At 36.2% G+C, this 13,227-nt stretch overlaps 1 protein-coding gene across 3 annotated transcripts; it reads left to right on the top strand.

Annotated features, from left to right (window-relative positions):
- The first annotated feature begins 783 nt into the window (after positions 1–783).
- LOC108631922 (tumor protein D54) lies at positions 784–12,776 on the top strand. Of its 3 annotated transcripts, none has more exons than XM_018036157.2 (6): positions 784–1,023; positions 7,763–7,893; positions 8,696–8,844; positions 9,513–9,572; positions 10,329–10,491; positions 10,812–12,776. In XM_018036157.2, the coding sequence occupies exons 1-6, from the start codon at positions 1,005–1,007 to the stop codon at positions 10,938–10,940; spliced, it is 651 nt and encodes a 216-aa protein (XP_017891646.1). In that variant the 5' UTR covers positions 784–1,004; the 3' UTR covers positions 10,941–12,776. The 3 variants fall into 3 exon arrangements, with proteins under 3 accessions (XP_017891646.1, XP_017891644.1, XP_026675044.1); XM_018036155.2 differs by lacking the exon at positions 784–1,023 and adding an exon at positions 6,083–7,560; XM_026819243.1 differs by lacking the exons at positions 784–1,023; positions 9,513–9,572 and adding an exon at positions 6,092–7,560.
- Positions 12,777–13,227: the final 451 nt, after the last annotated feature.

Raw genomic sequence — 13,227 nt, 5'->3', positions numbered from 1 at the left:
CGAGTTTGTTCAACTTTATTTACGATAGAATTATTGCAGGAAATTGTAGCTATTATTTTGGAACGCCATTAAAATATAAATATTCATTGACATTTTGAACAGAATATGTTAAAAATATAATGTGATAATAATTAATGCACACTGAATTGATTTTCATTCGAAGTCAATCATTGCATTTTTATTATGCATAGGACAAGATCATATTAATAAACATGAGTAAAATAATCTACCTGTACATCGCAGCACACATCATTTAGTAAACTGACAGTATTATAAAACGAAGAATATTACATATAGATTGTACACATATAGGAATTGATCTCTGCACAATAAAAAAAAAACATTTCCCACGACTTCGATGATCATTTCGACCCATCAAAGAACATTATTCATTAGTAAACATTAAGATGCATAGAGATTCATTAAATAAAATGCCAATAGCATATTTAGAAGGAGTACTCCATCGGACTTTTGCATAGCAGAATATAATTGTATTTACGTTGCATTGACAAGTGTATGTATCTGTACATAGATAAATAGATATTAGAAATAAATGTTGTAAAGAAAGACAAGTACCTTTTATTATTCGAATGTATAGTGTAATGTACTGAACGCTAGATTGTTTTCCATATAAATAAGCCTGTTTTAATGAAATCTATCGTAAACGCTTTTAAGATTGTATCTAATCTATTATCATGAGAACGTACCGCCGCAAATTTTAATTTAACTTTGCGCGAATATTAGTTCGAAGATGGTCGCACGGTGTCACCACCAGTCAGTCGTTTTTAATTTCAATATGGCCACGGTACCGTCCCTCAGAAGTGAGTCAGGAGGAATCGATCTCACTTCGGTAACGGTGAACAAGTCGCGGGATTCGTTTCGAAAGTTCTCGCAGAAAAACGTGCGCTTATCATTGTCCCGTTGATTAAACGCGAGTGGTGTGTTTTCGTCGCGAGGTAAGGGGGCAAGAAAGTCAACCAGTGCGAGCACATCGAATCAACGAAATGAGCAACGTACCAACAGGTGAGAGACCATTGACGCCACTTTTCCTATTACAACTTTTTATCTTTATTCTGCAATAATGTGTTCCGTATTTTCGGCGCGATATGTAAATTTATTCGTCATACACTCTCAATGAAAGTGTCATAGACACAACGCAAGTGTCGTACTTGCGGCGGTCTAACCTGCTCCGATTTTATTCCCACGACTATTCGCGTTTCCAGCCGTTAAAATTGTGACACGTATCTCTTCGCGAAACAAGGATCAGTATCGCATAATTGCGATGTCGCACGAGAATTAGAGTGAAAAGGTAATGGTACATCGTCAAATATCTTTCCAGATTTTTGCGTTTTTATTTTTCGTAAGACCGGTTTCAGTTTTGGATTTTGCGTATCGCGTGTACGCAAATTGTTCGCAACTTCGTCGTAGATCGTCAATGTCAATGACGTATTTGCGGTAGACAGCGATTTTACATTAGTCGGGCGATTGTTGTCCTAACCTCTCCGATTACATATACAATCGCACGTTTTGCCGGTGTTATTCTCGTTAGCGTGCGTTAATTACGTTAGCTCAATTAGAATTCGCCAGCTTGCTCGACCCTTGAAATAAGGTGAATACACTCTCCGATTACTATTTATTGAATCATATTTTTATACAAATTATTTACACTTTACAACGTACGTTTACTACTTTGCTAAGATTTATAAAATAATTAAAACACGTTGAATAATTTTGTTCTACTACTTTTCAATCATTTGAATTGTTACATTTTTGATGAATGATTTGGTATTGCGATCATTGAATGAAAGGTGTCTAATAGAATATATTTATATGTAAGCAGCATGTATCACAGAACGAGTATAAGAGATAACGATTTATAAGTGGTGATAGGTAAAGGTCGCTTGATACCATGTATCACGCCTCGTTACGTTTTATCACGAAAATTATTATCTCCCTGTTTTGTACATATACATAATCCTTTTTACACATTTACGTATGTGCAGCTACTACTGCCGTTTATATCTCATGTAGCCACCGATTTCTGCACAGAAAAATGTGAATAAATCCAGGGAAACTGAATTTATCACTCTTCGAATTTCATTTTAGTCTTACTTTAATTTAGTGAATGTTCAGTGTTCACTATTAATCCTTTCTATTAGTTTTTGCCGCGTACTAACGTTTCGGGACTGATACTAATTCTCACACTCGTTATAACAGTACAGACATTTAAATAATTCGATCTCTGCGTTATCGCGTTCGACTATGTCAAATAGTAAACATAGCTAGAAGCAGCAGGTTTTATACATATGTAAATACCGTCGCCTTATTGTTACATTTCCATGTACTAACAAGAAACTCGCTATTGACTTTAGGTTAATTTTCTTCATTATAACTTTTTTTATAAAGCATTAGCAGGTCAATGTTTATACAATACTTTTTTCTTATTTTTACTCGTAGAACATAATGGTGCAGTTTGATCGTTTAGTCCGGATACATACTGTACATTATATTCTTAATATTTCTACTTTACCTGCATTGTTTTACTATTATCAGTGCACTTAATATCTTCAGTATTCTTAATTAATTTCTTAACAGTAAGTATAATATTTATACGTTCATTTAGAATTGAACGGAGCTGCTTATACTAGGCTTAACTCTCTGCCAGTTACAGTATAAGTTATCGCGTATTATATAATTAATGCTATAAATATTAGACACTATTATAATATTAATTGCGAATGACTATTGATAGATATGTATTTCTAATGGCATTAAGAATTTATGCACCATACGACGCGACCTACATAACGATTAGGCAGACATGGAAGGTTGAAATTCTTAGTCAAGCCTCTTTCTGCATTCTATTCCGAACGATTGCCCGCACTTCCTACACCCGCGTATTTCATCTCCCACGTCCCACCATCCTCGTTCACGTAACTTTCCCGTTTATTTTAACGGGTTTCTTATTTTCAATGCAAATATTTCTCGTCCACTGTTGTCGCAAGTATCGCGTTGATTGATTTGCATGAAACACTTGGCTTCAATCAAACAATTTGAGCTCGTTCTGAAATGAATAAGCTCTCTTCTTCGTAGAAAGACTATTATTTCTGCTTTAATTATATTAGATTGATAGGAAGGCTCTGAATCGTCATTGCAATTCCGCGTACTAACGATAAGACTGATAATGATGTGACATAATTCGTTGATAATATTTGCACTTGTAGCACTCGAAAGCAGCGAGCAATGGTTAAACACATAATATGACTATTATCTGATCGTTGATATAATTTATGTTCATTTAAAAGTACTATTTTCATTTTTAAATACTCTGTATATTTTTTGAACTTGTAGATATCTAGGCTTAGAAAGGTATTAGTAATATCGGGAAATGAGTCATCGCGTTTCAAAGAATAATTTGTTCGTTCTCCAATAGGCAATCTCGAGGAGAAAGTATCAGAAGTTCTCTTGCGTTCAGTTGGTTGCAAGTATCGGCAGTAAATTAATTCATCCTTGGTGGATGGATTTCAATCCATGTTTAAGTATCTTCTATTTCTATGTGCAAGATACTCGTGGAATTTTTTCAGTTAGAAGCTTGAGTTGAATTCCGACTTGGTTTTACGTGAACTGTGTTTATCAGGTATTATTAGACCATGAAATACAATTCCATACGAAGTAACGGTATAACTTTCATGATTAACTATAAGTATTTACTTGTTATTCAATGAAAATTAGTATACATATTTCAATTTAATTTAATATTCTAGTACTTTTTGCAACATTGAGATATCTCTGTATCCTTTATTTTATTTAAATGTCTGCTTAAATAGAGAATAAATGCAAGAATATAAAGGAGGTAAAAGTCTAAGTAATGTCAGTGAAAATTAATTAAAGGCAAAGCAGATTGTGTCAGTAACAAGCGTAACGTTGATTTTCGTTTGATATCTCACTTCTTGTTTGCTTCTCTCTAGCACGTTCTATCACTGCCCTTTCGTCTTGCTAATAACACCTTTATTGCTTCCTTGTCCCTGGCAATGAATAAATTATTGAATATTGATCACTTATAATAGAGGATGTCCCTCGTCCCCCGTTTAATTTCAAGAATCGTTAGAATTCCTCTCTGAAAATACATATTGCATTTCCTGGAAGAAATACATAATTCATTTCGATGAATAAAGATTCATTGAAACAGATAGAAAATAGATAAGACTTTAATTTGTAATTTACAAGTTCCAAAGTTTCATCTCTTATGTATTTCAGCAGTCTGTCCCCAAAATTTTTTGAACAAATATAGGACGTGCAAATGTTTTGTACTTATTTTTTAATCTCGTATGTATACATGAAAATTGCATAAAAGATAAAGGGAGAGTAGCACGAAGTTGTACAGAAAGTAAGAGGAGTAAAATAATTCTATAGCAACTTTTGTGTGTTGAAATATCAATTTATTCATTTATTTATCATAACATCAGAAGACATCTTCTTGCTTAGAAAGTACAGTCTTTCTAATTCTTAGTTTTAATCATTTTTCTCGTTTCACTTTCACACAGGCTTTGTCAAGCGAAATTTACGTGGCGAACAGTTTATTAAACGTAATCGTATATCGACAACGCGCATAGCGAAACTTTAGAACGTTCAGAAAGTTCACTTGCTGGAGTTTGGCTTCTGTACACTTACTTAGACAAGCCAGGTTTATCGATCTTTACCTGAACTCGCCTCCTTATACCTAATTCCTTCATCGCATGTACAAGGACGAACCGAAGGGACTGTAAGATCATTAATTTGTTATTCCGTAGAAATGAGGTCTAATTCATATTCAGACAGTTTTTATTATTTTTCAATATTAAAATAGAGTCATCATCATCATCATCTGATTTGTTGAAAATAAATAAATTAGTATTGAATATCTCTCCCTGTATAAAATTGCTCGAGTGATATATAGTAAGAAAGTAATTTGTAAGAAATATGTCGAACTGACAGAAAGAATCGATGAAGGTTGAACGATGAATCATAGGACATTGACATGTTTGATCGCTACCACGGGTCGATATCCGTAGCAAAATAATTGTAGGATTACGGAATTGCAAAGGAATTTTTGTGTCCAAACGATCGGTCATTTCATCCCATGGATTATTACGACAGACAGCTGCTAACCTTGGAGTTCCTGTTACTGATGTAGGGTCTTAGAACTTTAGCGAACCGAAAAAAGCGGATGAACCGGTTCCCACATGGATTACCGTCTATGAAATATTTTTCCTAGAGAGATATCAAAAGTATATTTGTCGTTCATCTGTCATCCTCTATTAGAAATACGTAGTCCAAGTAAAAATCATTGGAAACATGATGTATATAACTTTACTATCTTTTATTTTAACGACTTGGAAGACGTTCGAACGCTAGGAAAAACGCATTGCAAGTGGGCTAGCGAAAATTTTCGAGACCCTATTAGAGTAAACCAGACCTGATCCTGTAGTTTTTATGACTCAATACACAACTGATTAGCTCAATAGTGTACTAAGGTTTTCTTTATATTATTAAATGATCCAGCAAAAATATATTTGTACATTAATCATAATCAATAAGAAACATCATATGAAATATTAGATTTGAAAAAGAAATCTGGCTTGGCTTTCACTTGTCGGTGCCACGATAAAAAGTGTTATATAATTGAAAAAGTACGATCAGCTCTTGGTAAGTATTACTTTTCATTCACATTTTTCATATCAAAGGAAATTCGATATCCAGCGGAGTCGACGAACCCATGAGGATTACGTTCCGCACGACAAAATCCTTTATAAGAACATAATTCATTTTTTTACTTCTCGTCCAGATCTTCTACGGTTACCAGGCTTCCACTTTGGGCCATGAAATCGAAGGAGCTGTATGTATATTAATAGCTGAACTGTGAGCGTGACCATTGAATTCGAATCGAGTTATGCGATATTACGTGACAAGGGAACAGAAATCAATAAACAGGGACAGTAATACTTATCTTCTGATATTCATAATTAAAAATAATTGACAATTATGTCCAATAAGTAGACTGCTGAATTTTATACAAAATAAAACATTTTTAATATTTATTTAAAAAATTTATTCAACACCTGTGTATCATTGAATGTATCACTTCGTCATTTAAGAAGTGACAATTGTTGTTGATTTGGGAATTATAATACGCGGCGTGTGTAACAGAGTTTGATATAGAAAGAGGGACTTGAAGAAGAAGTTGGTGGGGACTGTGGGCCCCTACCTCGTTCACCTTTGCGAAGGTGGAACGAACGGCTGGCTGCGATTTCTTTTCTCCTAGGGTACGTGGCGGCACGATGCTGGCGTCGCTTCTCGGTTAAAATCGGTAACCAGCTCGATCTCCTCGATCGCGCCCACGCCAGCTGTGATCGTTGTGCACGCGCCGATCGATACACGTGGCCGTATAGATCCCGATCCGGAGTCCCCGTGAACCGTCTCCTTAGCCTCTTTGAGAAAATTGTTCGAAATTCTCTGTTCAACTTAAAAAAAAACGGACTTGTTTTCGGGATTGTTTATCAGTGACACGCATGACTGATTTCAGTGAGAAAGTGAAACCAGTGATTTTGAAGGAGTCATACGTCGAGGACCGCTGGATCCACGCTCGTAATCTAAGGAAGACCAGTTACATCCGTTTTGGTCGTATTTCAGTGGAACTGAAGCGGTAACACCAACGGTTTCTGCCAGGAAACTTGTTCCACCGGTAGACAAGAAGGAGAGACACGTAGCCCTCGAACACTGATGTGTTTGTTACGTTAATCTTAATGTAACACGTTCAAAGCATTTGTTATACGTCTTCTAGTTAGTTAAACTTGTAACTTGAAATCTCGGCGGATTATGAAACGAGCAGCACTGCATCGTATCTCTTTATTATTCAAATTTTGTAATAAAACTTGTCATACGTAGAAAGAGCAATTCATTGCAATATTCTTACATAAAGAACAATTCTACAATTTCATCATGCTAGAGAAGTTTCTGAAACGCAACATCGAACTTCAACTGAATAATTATCTACAATTTTACAACAGTCGTCGACTGTTCCTTTAATTTTCTCAACTAAAGTCACAGTTTTGATAAAAATATTCGATATGCCGGATATCAAACAAGGAGAAATCGTCGGCGATCAACATGAATCAGCAAAAAAGGGCTCGAGATCGAGAGTGTGCGAGGAACACGGCGAGGAAGATTGTCCGAGTGAAAACGAGCACGAGTTCGAATCACTGGAATACGAAGAGGACGTTTATTACTCAAATCTGACCGCGACTCCCAGTTTCGACGATATCGACGAATTGAGCGACGACGCTGAAGAGATCGTCGTCCACTGCTGGCGAGATTCGAACGGCGAGATAGATGAAATTGTGGTCGACGACGCGAATCTGTCGGTGGAGACACAATTTTTGACCCCGGACGCCGAGGCAAGCGCGGCAACTGGGAAAAAAAAGAAGAGATCGGTTAGGGTGATATTTCAGGACTTCTCGAAACCATACCTGGCCAAGATCAGCAATAGCCAGAATTATAAAAAGTTCCTCGAATTGGTAAAAGGTGCATCTAATTCGCGAGGGTGTTAGAATTATTTTATGAAAATTGTAATTCGGCGGTCTGTTATTTTTTTTGTATGGCGAAATTCGGTTTTGCAAATGTTTGAATTTTTGTCAATGTTTTTATATAAGGGCTCATACAACCTTAAATTGATTTCTTATGTTTTCAATCGGTTTAAAGAAACGTATATATTTCTATGTTGCAGGAGAGGATGCGACCCTCCACTCGAGCGGGTACATCTCGCCGACGTCAGATAACGTGGTGAACGAGCTGCAAGGACTTTCCTTGGAAGAGCAAAATCGTCAAAAGGCAGAATGGAACGCGGAACTCGCCAAAGTACGTGGTTACCACTTTTTTATTCCATAGAAAAACATTGAACAGACGGAATTATGAAATACGACCCGCGAGAAATTCAGTAGTAGCTCCAGAAAAATCCTCTGCTGTATGTATTCAGTTCTGTAAGGCGAGTTTTACGTCAGCCGTGTTCGTTATCTTTTTTTTCTATCGTTGAAACTTCTACTCCAGGTTGAAAGCAAAGTATATCGTTGGTGATTTCTCTTTTTGCATGTTCATGATGCGATTTAAAATATGCATCTTTAGGTTTTAAGTATTTCTCATAATATGGAATCTGATGCTATTTTAAATTATGTACCTTTTTTAAAGCATGCGTTATAAATGGTTTTGTAGGATCTCAAATAGAAATATATTCTTTCTCATTTCTTTTATATTATGTATTTACAGGTTGTATCTTTCTATTATAACATAATCAGATGTGTTTTAATTGTTTCATTCTATTATGCATTATGTTATCGATTACGTTTTGCACCAGCATGTGAATTTTTTACAAGCAACTGATCATTTTTTATGAACAAACGATTAACCTTTCGCACCGGAAGTGTGCTCCTCGGTCTCCAATTACAAATGCATGGGAAGAATTATTTATAATTTTACAAACCTTTCGGTTCTGGAACTATTGATTGGCATCGAAGGATTCTGTTAAGCGAGTATAAAACTGTTAATAAAATCGCATTACATTTACAAGAATTGGATCTGAAGTAAAAAAACGGGAAAAAGTTGGCACGCGAGGAGAAGTTCGAGATTACTTTCGCGAGGAAATTGAAGAAGGCGCGTGTCGTAGGTGGAAGAAGAGATCCAGACCCTGAGGCACGTACTGGCGAACAAGATCAGGGTCTCTCAGGAGTTGAAGAGGAAGCTCGGCATCAGCGTTTGGAAGGAGATCACCGACGACATGAACCAGGGCTTGAAGAACGTTAAGGAGAGCCAAGTGTACGTTCCTATTCGTCTCCCAACGAGCACGCACTTATTTTATACATACATATATACCTACCATATATTTCATCCTCATCTTGCACGAACGGAGTATTTGCCGGGTTTCACCAGTGCTGTCGTGTTCTCAACAGCATGATCGATTCGCCAGCTATTCAAAGTTTCAAATACATACCCGTTTACAGGAAATTGAGAATCAAAAAGTGTCTTGTTTAATGTGATTGCAGATTTTTAATTATGGACAAAGAGACATGTTAATGATTTAATTCTCGTTACGACACACTGTTGATACCCGAGATTTCGTGTACAGTTACGTATGCCACACGCGAACAATTGCGGTTTAAGCTAGAGCAAAAGCTTATTGCCAGAGACACATTCTTGTTAGTATTAACTATAATTCACTTTTTTTTACCCAGCGTAAGTACAATGCTCGTTTGGAGCCATTTTACTTTTCGTTATATTAATTTATGCGACGAATATCGAAAGTTAAAAACGCATGCACAAAGAAGAACACCTTCTTTCGTTGTATATACTTTTTGACATTTGCAATTTTGCGTAAGGTGACGGTTTAACGGAGTCTCCCGTCCCCTCTCGTTTATTTTCTGCTACCTCTGCCCCTCAGACATGTAGAACACTTTTCTTTTACTTTTGGTTGGGTTCTCATTCAGTTATCAGAACGTCGGCGAGAAACTCGGTCAGTTCAGCAAAGCGGTCACCGAGAACACGTTGTAAGTACACAAGCAATCGTGTTAATGCCACGGATCCAACATTTCTTCTTAATACACTTAATACCATCTATCTACAAGATCGTTACATGTGATACGACATATTAATTATTGTTGGAACGAAGTGTATAATAATTAATCAAGAGAAATTTTGGATCAATTTGTTCACGTTTTTAACACCGCGCTACGCTTGTGGCTGTTCAATTAATCACGCTGCGAATCACAGAAACTCGAATGATCGAGGCGATAGATAACAAATCACAGACCGCGATTAGCATAGCATTATGGATAGAAAACCGATACATCATCGACCTCGACCTGCGACGAAACATATTTTCCATTGGCAGCTTGCGTAAAAATAACAGATCGAAACACGAGCTTTTATGTAACAATACGAGTGACTAACTCCTAGACTGGGGATTTTATATAAAACTGGATATACAGGAAATATAATGATTGCTTGTAACGTGGAAAAATATGAACATCGAACATATGATACCAATTAATATTCGTCAAGAGCGAAGGAAATTCGTTTTTGAAATGGATATCGAAAAGATTTAAAAATCCTCAGTCTACTAATGTCTGTGTACTTGATTGTGTATATATACAAATGAGTGTCTGTGAGTGGGTAAGGTGCATGGAGTGACCACCGGCTTGGTTCATTATCGAACAAAGACATCAGTGACCACGGACAACGCGACCTTGTCTGGACGCGGCAAGAGAAAAGGAATGATGAATATTTATCGTTTCCTATCGCAGATTCCAGAAGACGGAGTCCGTATTTAAGACCACGGCTGAGAAGACCAGCAGCATCCTCGGTGGTTTCGGAAGTGGCCTGTCCATGAAAATTGGACAGATGCGCAATTCGGACAGTTTTCGTTCATTGGAGGAACGAGTCGGATCCGCTTACGAAAATATGAAGGTGGCTATGAATACTCCTTAGCTTTCCCTCTTATCCAAGATAATTGCCTGATCATTCATTATTTTAATGATACACGAACGACCAGATAAAAATCCAATTGGTATTATAGACTTTTTGCATATCTGTGAATCGTAATGCTATTTATCCTAATAAAGATTGATACAATATTCAATAGAAAAAGTTGATAAAATGATTGTATAAATGAATGAAGTTAGTGGACTAACAGAAGGTGACGCATATCAGGAGCTTCTTGTAACTGCTTCGAGTTTAAGTAGCCAAAGGCGGTAGAAGATTTGAAAGATTGTTCGTTATTGTTGCAGACGAAAGTTGTGCCTTCAAGATCTAGCTCGATGCAGAGTTTCGACGACGTGTTACGGGAAAACGAGTCGTTACGCTCGGCACCGGCGGCGACCAGCCCCACCATTCCCGAGGACAAACTTCTGTCTTAGAGTTCCCTCGAAAAATCTGCATACGTCGATTTCTCTGCCTCTTCTCTGCGTAACATGCTGACGCGCGACGCGACGGTCCCGTGCCGGGCTCGATGTATCAGCTCTATCGCTAAAGTCACTATCACTTTCCACTACATGTTGCTAATTAATTGGGAGCTAATATGCGTGTCGTGTAATCGATTCGTCTATTTCAAAGATGATCACAGAAAAGAGCGACGGGGTGTGCGGGTATCGATGCGGTACAACGAGTCGAATGATTTTTCAGTAATGAAAAGACTACACAGAACGTTCTAACTAAAATCGATGTTATAGGTCCGTCAAAATAATCAATGGTATATGTTCTTTTAATTTTTATCTGTTGGTCAATTTGTATTCGATGAAAGAAAATGATATTGCGTTGGTTTTTAATATGTGACATTTTTCATTTGATTTGAGAGAAGGTGCAGGATTTCTTTAATAAGCATTTAATCTGGGTCATGTTACTCAAGAAGATGGCAATTGATTTCCTTACTTTATCGAACTTATTTGCACCATAGCATTTTTATAACGCATAATATAATATATGGTTGAATACGTACTTTGAATGTTTTTGCGTACTATCCTGTTTCTTTTCTTCTTTATTTTCGCACTAAGAAAAAGAAAACATGCAAACTGATGAAACAGTAAATAATGGTGGCGTTTTCTCTTGGATAGCTTTTTTCCGGAATAGTTAATCCTACGCCAGATTCCTCGATGTATTTCTAATCGATATCCTTTAGTAAGGCTCGTGCTTCGACAATACTATTTTCGTGTAACGAAGGAACATCTTTTTCTTAAAAAAAAATAAAACAATAATTTCAGTTCGTACAGTATATGTCCGTAAAGGTCTCGGAATTAATTTATGCGGGACACCGAGGTGGTCACCATTGTTCTACGAGTATAAATATGAATCTATTTGGAAAGTATTTATTCTATACACGTAAAATATGTAATAAAACATTTTATAAAATTGTTGCACCTAATTATGATCACATGATTCTGTTTAAATTGATATATTGTAAATTCTAACTCAATCTTGTGTGATTATCGCTTAATAGATTAATTAAACATTGTTTTCATCTTGGGGAGTTTATGAAAAGTATAAATATGTATGGCTTCCCATGTTCCGTGACGATCGAGCCTTACGAAATGACATGAGAGAGGTGAAAGAACGAAGAATATTTTTTATTAAAAGTGGATGCGAGATGGTGAGACCAGAAACTAGTTTGTTTAACGAATTTGTTAACTTAGGGAACACAAACGTCACGTATGAATCTAAGGACTTTTTAGCATACTTGACCGACGGATTTGATCAATCTCAATCGTCATTAACACTCTACTACTCGTTTATATCGGTGAACAAATTATTTTGAAAATTATTACACATACAGCGAATCTTTCGCTGAAGGTACGGAGTGTGACTACAAACGCTTGTTAATATATTAAATGAGATATATATCACATATACGTGTGCTTTCTTAATTATGTGGAATTTATTCGTACTTGATGGGAAATTTAATAATATATTTTTTACGAACACTCTGACTATGTTTATTCGACTACTTTCAGGATACCTTCGATTCCACGAGACATTGCTATTTATTCAATCGATTCTTCATTTCGCAAATTTGTATTTTGTAGAAATATTTATTTTTCTTGCCCCTTTTCTGTACGTTGATTGTTAGCAAAACGATGTATAATTTAAAGTATTATTTAAATATGTAATATATTATAAGTATACATATAAGTCTCGGAAACCACTATATCTCTGATATCCAGTTTCCTGCTTGTAATAAATGGACCACTTTAATTACATTACCAATCAGCTCATTCTTCCTTACAGGCAAACCGACTTTTATATTCTTAATTACTAAACTGCGGATTTTTATGCAAAATGAAATATTTGCAGTAGAAATATAGATGGGAATTTCCTTTATTCTTGAAATTGCACACTTGAGTTTTCTGCAGGTGCATAAAATTCGCTACTCTTAAATACTAATTACTCAGAAAATTTTAAATGTGCAACTTTCGCAATTTTGTGCAACTTTTTGCTGGATGGGTAGAAATACCAGGTGCCGGCTTACTTTAAACTGTAACGCGGTTCTTCTGACGTTTTCCACTTTTTCCTCGAGAGAGAACGAGCAAGAAGATACATATTTTCTAGCACACGCGTAATAAGCTAATTTATAATAGTATTTCGACTTGTAAAAGAAACGAGCGACAAGAAATGTTCGAAGAATTTCAATTAATTTCTTCAGCAAACGAAAGT

Source organism: Ceratina calcarata, unplaced genomic scaffold (genome assembly GCF_001652005.2).
Source record: "Ceratina calcarata isolate Rehan_Ccalc_2016 unplaced genomic scaffold, ASM165200v1 scaffold97.2, whole genome shotgun sequence".
NCBI lineage: Eukaryota > Metazoa > Arthropoda > Insecta > Hymenoptera > Apidae > Ceratina > Ceratina calcarata.
This window is presented reverse-complemented; position numbering and strand designations above follow the sequence as displayed.

What these genes read in the sequence shown, in the direction of transcription:
- LOC108631922 (XM_018036155.2), top strand. Translation starts at nt 7,107, where the DNA reads ATGCCGGATATCAAACAAGGAGAAATCGTCGGCGATCAACATGAATCA. An exon ending in GGAACGCGGAACTCGCCAAA is followed by an intron (nt 7,894 to 8,695) that starts GTACGTGGTTAC and finishes CGCGTGTCGTAG; the next exon opens with GTGGAAGAAGAGATCCAGAC. An exon ending in GCGGTCACCGAGAACACGTT is followed by an intron (nt 9,573 to 10,328) that starts GTAAGTACACAA and finishes TTCCTATCGCAG; the next exon opens with ATTCCAGAAGACGGAGTCCG.